The 13,364-nt window shown below is 39.1% G+C and overlaps 1 protein-coding gene across 9 annotated transcripts in view; it reads left to right on the forward strand.

Annotated features, from left to right (window-relative positions):
- The window catches only part of LOC128743453 (piezo-type mechanosensitive ion channel component), a 93,317-nt gene that overhangs the window by 33,171 nt on the left and 46,782 nt on the right, over positions 1 to 13,364 (forward strand). For all 9 annotated transcript variants that reach the window (XM_053840032.1, XM_053840039.1, XM_053840034.1 and 6 more), the window contains exons 3-6: positions 3,794 to 3,887; positions 10,617 to 10,712; positions 10,801 to 11,314; positions 11,373 to 11,661. In XM_053840032.1, coding sequence (XP_053696007.1) covers positions 3,824 to 3,887; positions 10,617 to 10,712; positions 10,801 to 11,314; positions 11,373 to 11,661 — 963 coding nt within the window. In that variant the 5' untranslated portion in view covers positions 3,794 to 3,823. The remainder of the gene's footprint in view (positions 1 to 3,793; positions 3,888 to 10,616; positions 10,713 to 10,800; positions 11,315 to 11,372; positions 11,662 to 13,364) is intronic.

A 13,364-nucleotide genomic window follows, 5' to 3' on the forward strand; every position in this document is an offset into this window, starting at 1 on the left:
GTCTTCAGAGAAAATGTGTACTTTAACATACTGAATAACTTTGTAGAACATTTGAAAGCAATAAAAAAAATTGTGTGCAAAGTTATTGAGCAAAAAATAAAAAAAAATTAAAAAAATCGATTTTTAGTTTTTGAAATGCTTTTTTTTCAGTGCAGAAATTAATTTTTATTTTTTTCAGTATTTTTTATGAAAATTAAAAATGTTTTCTAAAAGTCCCCTACGATAAAACTGAACCTTGTCGTGGTGTAGGGCTTTTTAACTAATCAGTAAATGAACAGCGGTCACGTTTACTTCTGAATGTGGGTATATATCAAAATACTTTTGTGATTTCAAGTGGGACTCGGGGTAAAAATTTACCAAATGTGATTGTTGCGTTGTTCAGAAGGTGCTTTTATTCCGTTTAAGAATAAGGCCAGTATGGGGATCTCTGACAATAGATGAAGTTTTCTGGGATTCATCCCTATTTATCACAACTGTCACAAATATCTCCGAAAAATGTCGGATTGATTGAGTTGGTCGGGGGCTTAGGGTTAGTAAGGGTATGTAAGCGGGATACCAGATCCGATTGGATGCCGAAGGACCACTCTGTAATGATTACGGGTAATAGCACTTCTTAGGTAGCAGATGGGAAAATTAAGTCAATTCGTGTCGCGTGTTCGAGTTTCGGCTAGGCTGTGCTGCTAGATAGAGTAGGATTTTTGCACTGGCCTCGTGGCTGTCCTGAGCTCTGATGGCCGCCCGCGGGCTCTGTTTAAGCCCAGAGCTTTACAGCACTTTGGTCTCGAGGGTTGGAAGGCGGGCGAGTCTCTATATTTTGAAGCTTCTGTCGAATACCGCGAACGTCCAGCTTGTGCTGCGCTCAATTTGCTTTGTATCGTGGGAATGCACTGTGAATGCTAAGGGGATGAAAGATTAAATTTGCCCTGATAAGTTGATAACCACTAATGCTCCGAAATTTGTCTTACATATTGGTTCATTTGTGGTTGTTTGTGTTGGAAAACTGAAAGCGAGCGCGCGGTTGAAGACCGGTGTCAGGCGGGGCTGACGAATCCTCCACTTCTTCACTATACCACATATTGCAACTCGAGTGGTACAAAAAGTCCAAAGCACATTTACAAATTCGATCTATTATTTTTCTTCTCATCATCATTATTATCATCATCATCGTCATCATCATCATTATATTTAAAATATGACATTCCGGCCTTTGGCAGAGAGATCTTAGAGTCAGTTCGTGGAGTCCGCGCAGGGCCGAAACGCCTCCGCCTGCGGGTATAGGCGTGACGGCTATGCTTGGGGCTCTACCTGTGTTTTAGTGGGCGCCAGTGCCTGTCTCGTCAGATAGAACTGATGTTTGAGGTCTCCCTGACACTTTGTTGACATCACAAAAGGGCCCAGCGCAGAGTTTTATACGCTATTAAGCGACCAGTTGGATAACCCGAAAAAAAGGAAAAAAAAAAGAAATTAATTTTTATTTTTTTCAGTATTTTTTATGAAAATTAAAAATGTTTTCTAAAAGTCTTCGTGACTCATAAATCATTTTTTTGTAGGTGCTATAATTTTCTGGAATACTGTGATACCTTTTTATCGTTAAGGACTTGAAAAAGTTTTTGTCAGAAAAACTTTTTTCCCTCAAATATGCCCATTTTGCGATGTATTGATCGTGATTCGGTCAAATAGGAGTTCGCTATTTCGAGATTTGATCAAATGCAAATTCGGTATTCTGTGACAGTCGTTGGAATTCGGCCATTTGAATTTCAGTTATTTGGTATTCAACCATTCGGCATCAGCCCGGTGAGACAATGCGAGGGCTAGGGAAAACTAACAAGAGTCAAGTAGACTTAGGAACGCGAATATACCTATGTCGATGTGATTTCTGCGGGGGAGGGCTGACCCTCCGTGGCATTTCCGGCGGTTAGTTGCCGGCAACACTCGCCTGGAATCATCTACCAAAAGTCATAAAATATTTTTTGTGGAATTATGGCAAAATGTCGTTATGCCAAATGTTTTTCTTCCAGATGGTCCCTTATCTTTATACAAATGTTTTTATGGCGAACGACGTTAAGCTAAACAGCATTATGCGAATTGAATTTATGTTGAATGGGCGGCCCGGTTCTCATTGTATTGTGAAAGAGCGATGATTGGCTCAAGTGCGTATTCACAGAAAAGCGAAGTTTTGTAAATTATGCCTAACGTCCATTATCCCTATCGTCCATTATGCCTATCATCTATTATGCCTATCGTCCGTATGCCTAAAGTTGCGCACCCCTAAACGCAACCGTATGGAAAGATCATTATCACTACGGTTAATTGCGACCAATCAGAGCGAGGATTTTCAGTTCAGTCAATGCGTAATATTTTTTAATTTACTTAGACTTAGACTTTTATAAGTGAGGAGAGATTGATTTGTAAAGCTGTATTTTACTTCAAACAGTAAAATCATTTTTCAATCAGCATAGAATTCCATACTCCTTGGCAATTTCCTTGGCGAAATTGTCAATGTGAGCGTTAAATTTTCAATAATCACGCCAGGATATTTACCCTCCCGAACCCGCTCAACTGCCTCATCTTCAATCATAACTTCAGTTGCTTTTACTTCCATTTACCTAGAGATCGTAGATCTTCATTCAAGTGTATAACGGTTTTGCGTAAGTCCTTAACATGGTGTCGCCTGTTAAAAGATTTATTTCGCAAAAAAGTAAAACACGGTGCAGGTCATTAATGTACATAATAAACAAAAGGGGCCTTAATGCACTTCCCTGGGACACACCAAGTTCGTTACCCACTGGACTAGATACCCAATTATTAAAAGCAGCAACTATTGTGTCTTTCCAGTTGCGGTTTCACAACCAGTTTCCGGAATCAACTAGGAATTGCTACTTAAATATTCCAGCAGTTGGCCTTTAACAGCAAATTCCAGGTTTTTTTCTGAAGTGGGTCATTTAGATTCGGTTCTAATCGTTCCAAAAACTTTCTACACTTGAGAAACGCACCCAGTTTGTAACGATTCATTAATCAAGACCAGCAAGGTGTCACCAATGACATGAAAGCAATCCTTAAATATCGCTAGCATTTATGTTATCTACTCCAGCCGTTCTTCCTAATGAAAAGCAAATATTTCTAAATTTATCTGATGTGATTGGGTGAATATTTTCGAATCTACAATTACTATTAGGACTTGGCTGCTTTATTTCATCAGGTTCAACAAATAAATTGTCGACCGCGAGCGGAAAATCCATGGTTCTTTCATCGAGATTTGAAACAGCCGGCTGAAAGAAATGATCCATATTGTCCTGTCAGTAGGAAACATTCATCATGTCGGGGTCGGTGTTCTGTCACAATATTTAGCACATTGCGATAGGCGGCCACGTGTCTGCTTGACCAAGCCTTTCACTCTATCTGTCACTGTCAGTAAAATGATTTTTTGTTGCTGAAGGAAAAGGTCGTTTGCGGATTCTTAATAATTATGTATGGTGTTCACCATACCTGGCCATTATGAATATTATGATAGAGTGCATTAATTAATTAAAACCTAATTGTCGAGTTGACTGAATTAATTTAGCTGGCGGGAAACAGGGAGTTTGCATGTGTGGTTGGTGTGCCTGTCTCAACCGGGCGGGCACTAAACCTAGTTTGTACTCTCTGCGAAGGCTGCTATTAGCAGCCAGCTAATGAATGGATGGTTGCGGCAAACATGAGTGTATGTTGTTAAGGCGTGAAAAAAGTTGCCATTACTATAAATAAGTATACGTTATAAGCGACCGTCTAATTGAATTATGTTTCTCGTTTGCAGGACTACAGCGAAGCTGGACATCGACCCAAAATGGCCAACTACTTCGCCTGTTTGGTGATCCAGCGACTAGTTCTGCCGCTGATTCTGGCAATATGTAAGTATCGTCCATGTTTCCCATTTTATTATTCACACGTCAATTATAATATAGCGGAAGATTATTTTTTCGCCAAACAGCAGGAAGGATAGCTTATTGCCTATGTATTTTCACTTCCTTCCTACAACCAGCGAATAAAAGAAAAATAGGTCAACTGGACTCTGCTGGTTCACGCTCTGGTTTAATCCAGTTCATCCGCATAAAAAACCATAAAATGAAATATCGCTACGGTTAGCGTCGTCCCCAGCGCAAGGCAAAAGCTGCCCCAATCACAAATATTTAGTGGAACTGTTATGTAGCATCCGTTTCTTCCTGGCAAACCGTGAAAGATACCCCATTTATGTTTACACACAAAGCAAACCAAGGAACGAACCAGCAAAGTTCAGCAAACCCAAAGGTGCGTGGGAAATAGATCGTGTAACAAACGTCGTCGTCTGCCGGTCGGTCGTCGGTCGGTGTGAAGTAATCGTAGCAAATAAAATAAAAGTCGGCAATATAACCGTCCTCGTGTAGGCATCACCAACCACCTTGTTACGGCGTCGTATATAATAAACGTTTGCACGTGGTTTATTTATTCACTTTGTTATCCTTTCCGACGATGGCAGTGATTTTACCTTCCCGGAGACACACGTCGGTTCTTGTTTTCTATTGTCTTGAGGCTTGTCAGAATACAGTGGGAAATGACGAAGCCACTAAATCCTGACTGATAACGTGTAGTGATATGGTCTATAATAATAGTTTGATACGAGGATTATCAAAGGATCTCAACTTGTCCAGTGGGTCAACGCTCCACTTTGGCTTTGTTTGATATCGATTGACAGTCTACATATCTATGTCACTACCCCATCCTGTTTTCGCTAGAGCAGTATTCGGTCGCTGCCAGGAAAAACCCACAAAAGGATTAACTCCCCATTCCCCTTCTCCTCAGTTGACCTTTCGCTCGCTTTCTTTACCCCCCCCCCCCCCCCCCTTCGAATGGTCGGTCGGCAGAACCATGAATGGAGAGCCACACCATCACTATGTATCGTCTTTCCATTGAATGCTCCTCACAAGCTCACTCATTGTTAGCGTAGACGAGCCCATCCATGATGTGATAATTGAATGACTGACGATGACGATGCTCCGTTTATTGCCTGGACAGCAGATCGATAAATGATTAATCACACATCTTGTTGCGTGAGTGCCGTTTTGACGTGAAACAAGAGCATAAATCTGTGTGTTTAACGTGGGACACGCGCAACATCGTTAATTATCATGACTGGATGGATAGAGTCGAGTAGCTTTTCATGATCGTCTGAACGAAACGGAAAACTAAGCGATTTATGGTGCTAGGTGTGATCGTGTTGGAATTCATGTTTGGGTTAGTTGGAAATGCTGTTACTTAGTTAAAAAGGAAACGACGATTTATGTTTTTTTTCATATTAAGGCATTTTTCTGAGATTGTAGCAAGAGAAAAGAAGTCAGTACCAAAAATGTAGAGGTATAGGTAGAGGTAATAGAACAAAAAGCTGGTTAAATTCAACAAAATAGAGTCGAACAGACAGACAATAAACGTCAGCATCTTATACCTTATTTATTTGCGTTCTTGTCTTCGATATAAAATTATTTAGACTCAAAATTAAATTACGTGTCTAATTCTTTAAAAGTATTCTTTGTAATACCTAATTCGGGGACACTACTAACATTATACACGCTTAAATAGAAGGTGTCCGTAGCTGGTTCTATGATCCTGGACGTATACAGAAGATACATACTGAACGATTTAGAAGTATGACAAGCACAGCGATCAAAATGCATATTTGATTGAAGTTGACTGAATCGAGCATTCTTCCAACCCTCAAGAGATCCCTGGTAACTTCGTATCGTTGCGGTCGTATGACAAGGAACAGTATTTGGATGATAGCTGTGAATCGTGAATATCGGATCGAAGCCAGATTTCAGTGAATACTAAGACATCGCAACCGAGGTCAATAACTAGTCTAGTAGCAATTGGAAAGCAGTAGTCGTAAATCACTCGTTTTGGTACGTGAACCCCGCACATTCTGATAGTACACAGTACAGTAAGAAGTGGTATGTCTTACTGCGGCAGTTGATAGATAGAAGATTCCGTGGTCATTAGTTGATGAGCTAAACAGCAAAGTTGTTCAGGTAGGATACATGTTTCATCATGCAAATATTGAGGGGTTTGTCAAAAATTTAGCTCGCTGCAAAATACTGTACGGAATTCCGTCAGGCGGTTGGTAGTTGAACACGATTGGATTTCCGGTGCGATGGATGTTGAGATACTAATCATAATCACCAGTTTACCGATCAAGTTTACTTTTTACCGAATGTAATTTCACATCGCAAAAATATCTCAGCTTGCAGTCATCTCCTGCCAAGCCGAAGCAATATCGTTGAAAAATAACACGAACAGAAGAGATCCCAAGCTGATACTTGTAAACTAAGAAAAGTAGAAGAGTAGGTTCGGCCCACACTTAAACCACAGATGCTTGAGTGTGGGTCGAATCATTTAGTAAATATTCCGGGTCAGTTGCACCGTGAAATTTTTTGAAGAAGCATTTTGTAGTCAGTGCGATCGAACGATCCGATAATGAATGCTTCCCGGTTGGCTTCGAGGTACGACAGCGACAGCTGGTGTAATAAGCCAGTCGTCACATATTCACGTCACAACTGAGGTTGTCTGTAAGAGTCGATAGGATTGTCCTAAGGAACGTTTTTGTACTATAATAGGTTATCAAGTGCTTGTTCCACAGGTAATACCTATTGCATAGGTTGAATAAATTACTCTTTAACAAAAATGTTGGTTAAGGTTGCACTAGACCTGCAACTCTTCTGTGTTTTAACAGCTGACTGCAAAGTCTGTTCCAAAAAAAACCAAATTCCGAAAACTAAATGTAGCACCGTCGTTTTTTTAGATCGAACGCTACTTATAGCTCAGTGTAGATTACGTCAATTTGTGCCTTTTATTCCATGTTTGGAATGCAGACCGACGTAAAATCCTAGAGATTCGAGGCACAATTCCGTATTAATCAAAGATTTAGTTTGATGTAATGCCATTTCTATTGGGGCTAGGACCATTAATTAGTAAATTTACGTGAACGAGCGTCTGGAAAAATGTCTGCTAACTTTAATGTAGCAACACGATTGTAATTCTGAGCTGTTTTAGTCGGATTTAATATGAAAGTTGACTTTCAGCTGGTTTGCAGGCTATATTGTCGGAAGATTTGGAAGGCTTTCAGTTGGTTTTCAAGCGGCTTTCAAACATTTTGCAAAAGGCTTTTAGACGAGAATATGATGACGGTTATACGACTTTCTGATAGCTTCAAACGACTTTCAGACGGTCTTCAAACTACCTTCAAGAGATCTTAAGAATATTTTCAGATGACTTTTAGCCGACTTTGTGACAATTTTCAAACGACTTTCAGGTGTTTTTCACACTACTTTCAGATGATTCTTAAACAACCTTTATTTATTTATTAGATGGCCGTTAGACGACTTCGACGACATCCACTTTCAGATGACTTTTAAAATATTCTCAAACCGCTCTAAAATTACCTTTGAATGTCTACAAAATAACTTCTAGAGAACATTTTTTCCATATGAATAAGACTTTCAAGCGACTTCCAATTGAATGTTAAACGACTTTCAAACCACTCTCAGATGATTTTTCAACAACTTTCAGGCGACTTTCGTCTGATTTTTAAAAGGCTTTCTGATGGACCTCAGAGAGATTTACGATGTCTCCTAAGGCGGCTTTCAGGCATTTTATGGACGACTTTCAAGCCACTTTCAGATGATTTTCATATGACTTTTAGATAATTTTCAAATGACCTTAGGATGATTTTAATACAACTTTCAGAAGGTTTACAGGTAGCTGTCAAACGTCTTCCAAATTGCATTCAGGCAACTTTCAGGCGACCTTCAGACGATTGTCAGATGTGTAGAAGAAAACTTTTTCCAAATTAAATTCTACTATTAAATATTTATTCCCGACAGATACGTATTTCGCCTTCATCAGTATCTGTTTTCAGAAGCCTGGAAGTCGTAAGCGAAATACGTTTCTGTAGGGAACAAATATTAATACAGTAATGTTCCATGGGGCTGACAAAATCGGGAAATTTGTTTTTCGATTTTTTTTTTCTAAATTCAAGACTTAAGAGTAAGACCTTGCAATATCGAAGACTTGTACTAAAAATTAAATTTTACCCCTCAATTGGTCAACCGAAAGCACAATGAACCGGGCTCAGCACACTGGTCCAGGACCTTTTTGGGTGCGCATTAGCTTTGAGCGAGAAAACTTGGTTGAAGGTTTATGGAACCGTTGGAAGAGTTTCTTAAAATTAAAGGTTCTATCGCCTTCTGTCAAAGTGCTATAAAAACTTTATTTTTCTTCAATTTCAATATAACACATTGATGTGTTCTGCAAAGCTTTACAGCATATTATTATAAGAAATTTTGCTAAAGACAGTAACCTTCTATGTCTTCAGCGAAGATATAAAAATCCTATCAAAAATCGTTAAAATCAGTTTTTCTATTTTAGCTGTTTTTGTAGTTGTTGTATGACTTTTTCCTGTTTTACAAAGTTGTACAAATGGTGAAAATACCTAACATTGCTGGATATAGCCTACCTCTATCTTTGCTTGTTTAGAAACTATAGAAATTTTACTATTAAAACACCCTTATTTTGACCCCGAATTACTCCCAAGAAGGCATGATTTTATTCCAAAACTCTCCCAAGAGAATCAGAATAGTTTCAAGCAGGCTAAAAAGTTTTATAAATCATGTTTAAAAGCTCAAAAGGTAAACAAAATTTATAGGCTATTTATAGGCAAAATCGGATAAAAAGCTCATAAAATCGGGGTAGACAAAATCGGGAGCTGACAAAATTGGAACATTACTGCAGTAGAATTTAATTTCGAAAAAGTTTTCTTCTTTTTTTTAATTTAAGGTTTCGCATTCTACTAAGAAGCTCAAAAAAAACTTCAGTCGATTGTCAGACCCCTTTCATACGGTTTTCTGATGGTTTCAAATGACTTTTACAAGGCTTTCAGATGACTTCAGACGGTGTTCAGAATATTTTCGAACAACTTTCAGATAATTTCTAAGACAAACTGAAAACCATCGTCAGACATTTTACTAACGGCTTTCGGACAACTTCTGAATAACTTCTTGAAGATATTCAGATAATTGAAGCTATAAAACAATGTTCAAACGACATTTAGGAAGTTACAAACAATTTTTCAGACGGCTCTCAGACGTTTTCTACTAGATTCAGATGACTATAGGAGAGATTTTTAAATGGCGTTTAGATTAATTTTGTTTAACTTTCAAATGGCTTTTAAAAGGTTTTAGATGTTTTTTAAACGGCTTTCAGACGTTTTCCGAATGGATTTTAGACGCGTTCTGGACAACTTGTAGGTAATATTTTGATGATTTTAGAAAACTTTCTAGCGACTTTCAGATGTCTTTGATTTTCTGATGACTTTGAAAAGAGTTTCGGACGACTTTCGGATGGCTTTGAAAAGACTTTTAAACGATTCCCAAACGAATTTGAATTGGCCTCCAAATTACTCAGACGACTTGTGAAATATTCACGTAATGTGCAGACAACTTTCAGATGATTTTTAAAAGTTAAAAAATAGAGTAAGCTGGCCTTTAAGCGTTTCACTTACAGCTTTCAGAAAATTTCGATGACAGATGACTTTTAGATTTAGATTACTTTTAGATGACTATTTAATGACTTGCTGATGTATCTCAGACGGCTTCTAAACGTCTTTTAACGACTTTCAGACGCTTTCCATGCAGCGATTTGTGGTTCACTTTTGGATGATATACAGAGGTTTTTCAAAACACTGTCAGACAAGATGGTGACTCAGGTGGTTTTAAATCGGCTTTAGGCGGCTTCCGGAAGGGTTTTCGATGATAGGCTTTTAGAAGAGTCTAAAACGGCTTTCAAGCGATCTTTATACGACTGTCAAATGATAATCAGATAACTTACAGGCGACTTTCAGATTTTTTTTAAAAGACACAGCTGGGTCCCACACGGTTTTGAGGCGTCTTCCATTTGCTTTCCGGAGAATTCTGGACAGCCTTTTAACGGTGTTCAAATAATTTTTGGACAACTTGAATGGATTTCTAACGGGTTTCGGTCAATTTTAAGCTGACTTTCAGACGAATTTTAGGCAGCTTTTAGACGACTTTTAGACAATATACAGATTACTTTGAAATGCACTTTAGTCGTCTTTTCTATAACTTTTAGATAATTTCTAGACAACTTTCAGGCGGCCACGAAACGATTTTCGAATGAAATTTACGACTTAGATCCATTTTTGTTAAATTCTCTGGACAAACTGAAAGTTATTGAACATCAACATCGCTTTGTTTTCAATTGTTTCATTTTTTGATACTGCATATTTGAGTCGCTGTTTCTTCTTACAAAATTGGTGATAGGAAAGCATGTTTCGTCTTAACGTAATCTTTTGAATGTAATCCTAGTTCTTACTGCGAAAAAATAATTTTCTTCATCGTCTTTCGACAAATGTTTTGTTCAACATTTACTCTACTTTCACAGCGAACTGAATCGTTACAAACAGTGCAGTTCAGTCTATTCACTGTTTGTTATTGAATGATACGTCAAAGTAATTTCTATGATTTCAAAATGTAAACGATGTATATAACGATTTCAATCAGCCATTCGTATTAAAGAAAACATAATTTCCTTTTCAGGTTGCCTGATGAGGCCGGTGGGACTATCACTTCCGTATTTGTTCTTCCTACTTTGTCTACCGTTTGTGCCAGTAGCAACGCCAAGAAGTATAAAAGGTAAACACTTTGACCCGCATCTTACTTACTTATACTGACTTACTGAGAGAGGATTTACTACGTTACGCTTGTTTGCTTTCACTTTCAGGTTCCACCGGAATCTATTTTAAGATATACATTGCACTCAGCATTTTGCTTCTAGTAGGACAGATCACCTTTCAAATAGTGTTTATAGTGCTAGGTTATGAACTGATCGAATCATGTCAGTTTTTGGAGCTGCTTCTGCGGCACATTGGATTGGTGAAGTTCGAGGATCTCGACCCGTCGATGGTCGTCTACTGGATCTCGCCGGAGATCATCATGAGCTTCACCGCGGTGATTGTGTTTGTGATACTCAGGAAACTATCGGCGGATAGTACCGGTTCCGGACAGGTGCCGGCCAGTCCCAGCTCGCTGGAAGCACCGGAGGTGCTATCGCTGCGGTGCGATCCCAATCCAGTGAGCCGGGAAAAACTGGCATTCCTCACCAAGTTCGGTGTCCTGCTGAGCGTGGCAATGCTTTGCCTTGCAGCCGTACTGCAACCGTCCGTTCCCAGTGGGATCTATTTTATAATATTTTTGGGCTCCGCCACTTGGTGGGCATGTTACAAAGAATTGAATAGGTGAGGGATTTGAATGTAGTTTTCATACTTCCTACTTAATGATTCGTTAAACTTGCAGAGCATTTGGAGTAGTTTTAAGGATAACACTAGTGTTTTTATTTATACACATCACGGGTTTTCTGGCCTACCAGAATCCATGGCCCCAGCAGCTGCTGCCGGCAAACGAAACGCTGGCCCGGATATTCGCACTGACGCCCATCTTAAGCTCGTCCTGTGACAATTTGACCGACATTCGTTACGTGTACTTCAACAGCGACTTAGGGTCCGATTATTACTTCAATCCGGTTGTACTGATGCTGTGTTACTATTGTATATCAATCACTTCATCACTTCTTATGAAACCAAGAGTAAGTATTACATTCGTTGATGGTTGCAAGTTTCCTGATAAATGCTAACTGGGATTTTTCAAGGCAAGACTAACAAATAACTAACAGAACAGTTCCTAGTTTTTATTATTTAGGATTGTAACTAAAATCGCTAGTTAGAGAGAAGCAGCTGCTAGCTAACCTGTATTTATGACTAATTCCTTGTTTCTCACTTGACTTATTAACGATACGCTAATGTGGCTGTTTACCGCGCTACAAATTCCCACTTGAAAATTGAAATTCCTCACATTGGCTCGAACCCCGCTCATGCTGCTGATGCTGCTGCTGCTGCTGCTGCTGCTGTCATGCTTTTGTCAAACACCACCCTTCCTCCACCAAAAAAACACGAAACGAAAACAGTTGACGGAGAAGGAGCTCAAGCGGCAAGAGCTCTTCTACCAGCTCGAAAGCGGAGTTCGCCTGCAGCGGCAGATTTCATTTCGCATGCATAGAAAGAATATCCTTCGCAAGACGCTAACCAGCGACCGGTGGCGTGGAGCTGCCCGTAAGGTGTGATAGTATTTTTGCTTCCCGGTAGTGCTTTCCACCGACTTCAGCTCACTTCCTTTATCGAAACGTAGCAGTTAGGGTTACTGGGTCAATGTTGATTCGAAATGTGTCGTGAAACTGAAGGTGGATCAATTTTTTGCTGGCAGTCGAAAGAAATTTCTGCCATATATGGTTTCGATGGTTTTATGATTAAAAATTATGACCACATTGCATGTTCGAATCACAATTGAATCAGTCCTCTAACCTTCTAAATAGAACCTTTCCATTCCTTTTTCCTTTAGAAGCTAAAATTATCGCTTGCCTTTTTAGTTAGCTGTGCCCACCTTCATAAGAAGTAGTTAGAAGAAAACCGAAAAATGCATGGCTAATGGATTAGTTGTGATTCAAGTTTTATTGATTTTCGCCTGTACCGATATTTGCATCTGTGGTTTACATAGTTGTAGCTCCTCTCCCTAACCCGGTGCGGTGTGATATTGGCTTGGAATCAACGTAGCGCACATTAAAGGTAGGGCTTCCCACAACCACCACCATCCAGTGTTTTTGTTTTCTTTCACTGTTCTGTGACGGCACGCCGTTGGCGGTTACCGGCCAATTTTTACTCTGACGAGAAATAGGCAAATAGCATTATAATATCCCAACCAACTTGATTGACGCGACACGAACTCACTTTGCCCAAGCCAGCAATTGGGGTTGAGTGAAATGTGAATTATGACAATGTTGCACCCAACCAGTTTGTGATGGATTTTATTTTTTGTATGAATATTTGGACAGAATTATTTGTGGTTTCAAATTGTAATGAATGATTCAGAAATAGAATTAGTTGCTCTTCAGACTGCTTTAATTTTTGACTGAATTATTGTTCAGAAAATTGCTGCATAGAGATTTTGATATTTTGAATGAATATATCAAATGTTTTATCAAACCTTTTCACTTTAATCTCTGAAGTTGAATGAACGGTGTTGGAGAAACTCGTGTCACGAGGGTTTAACAATTTTACTTTGAACTTTCATTGCAGAAGTGAGCCAACCGAAGGCTAAAAGTCACTCAAATAGAGATTTCAATTTCAACTCCTCATAACTTGCAAATGAAATATCTGAAAGATAAACTATTAAAGAGTGATCTACAAGATAAAAACAAAGAGAACGGCTTGAGATGGCCAGAATTATGACAGCTGC

The sequence above is a fragment of the Sabethes cyaneus genome, chromosome 3 (assembly GCF_943734655.1).
Source record: "Sabethes cyaneus chromosome 3, idSabCyanKW18_F2, whole genome shotgun sequence".
Taxonomy (NCBI): Eukaryota; Metazoa; Arthropoda; class Insecta; order Diptera; family Culicidae; genus Sabethes; species Sabethes cyaneus.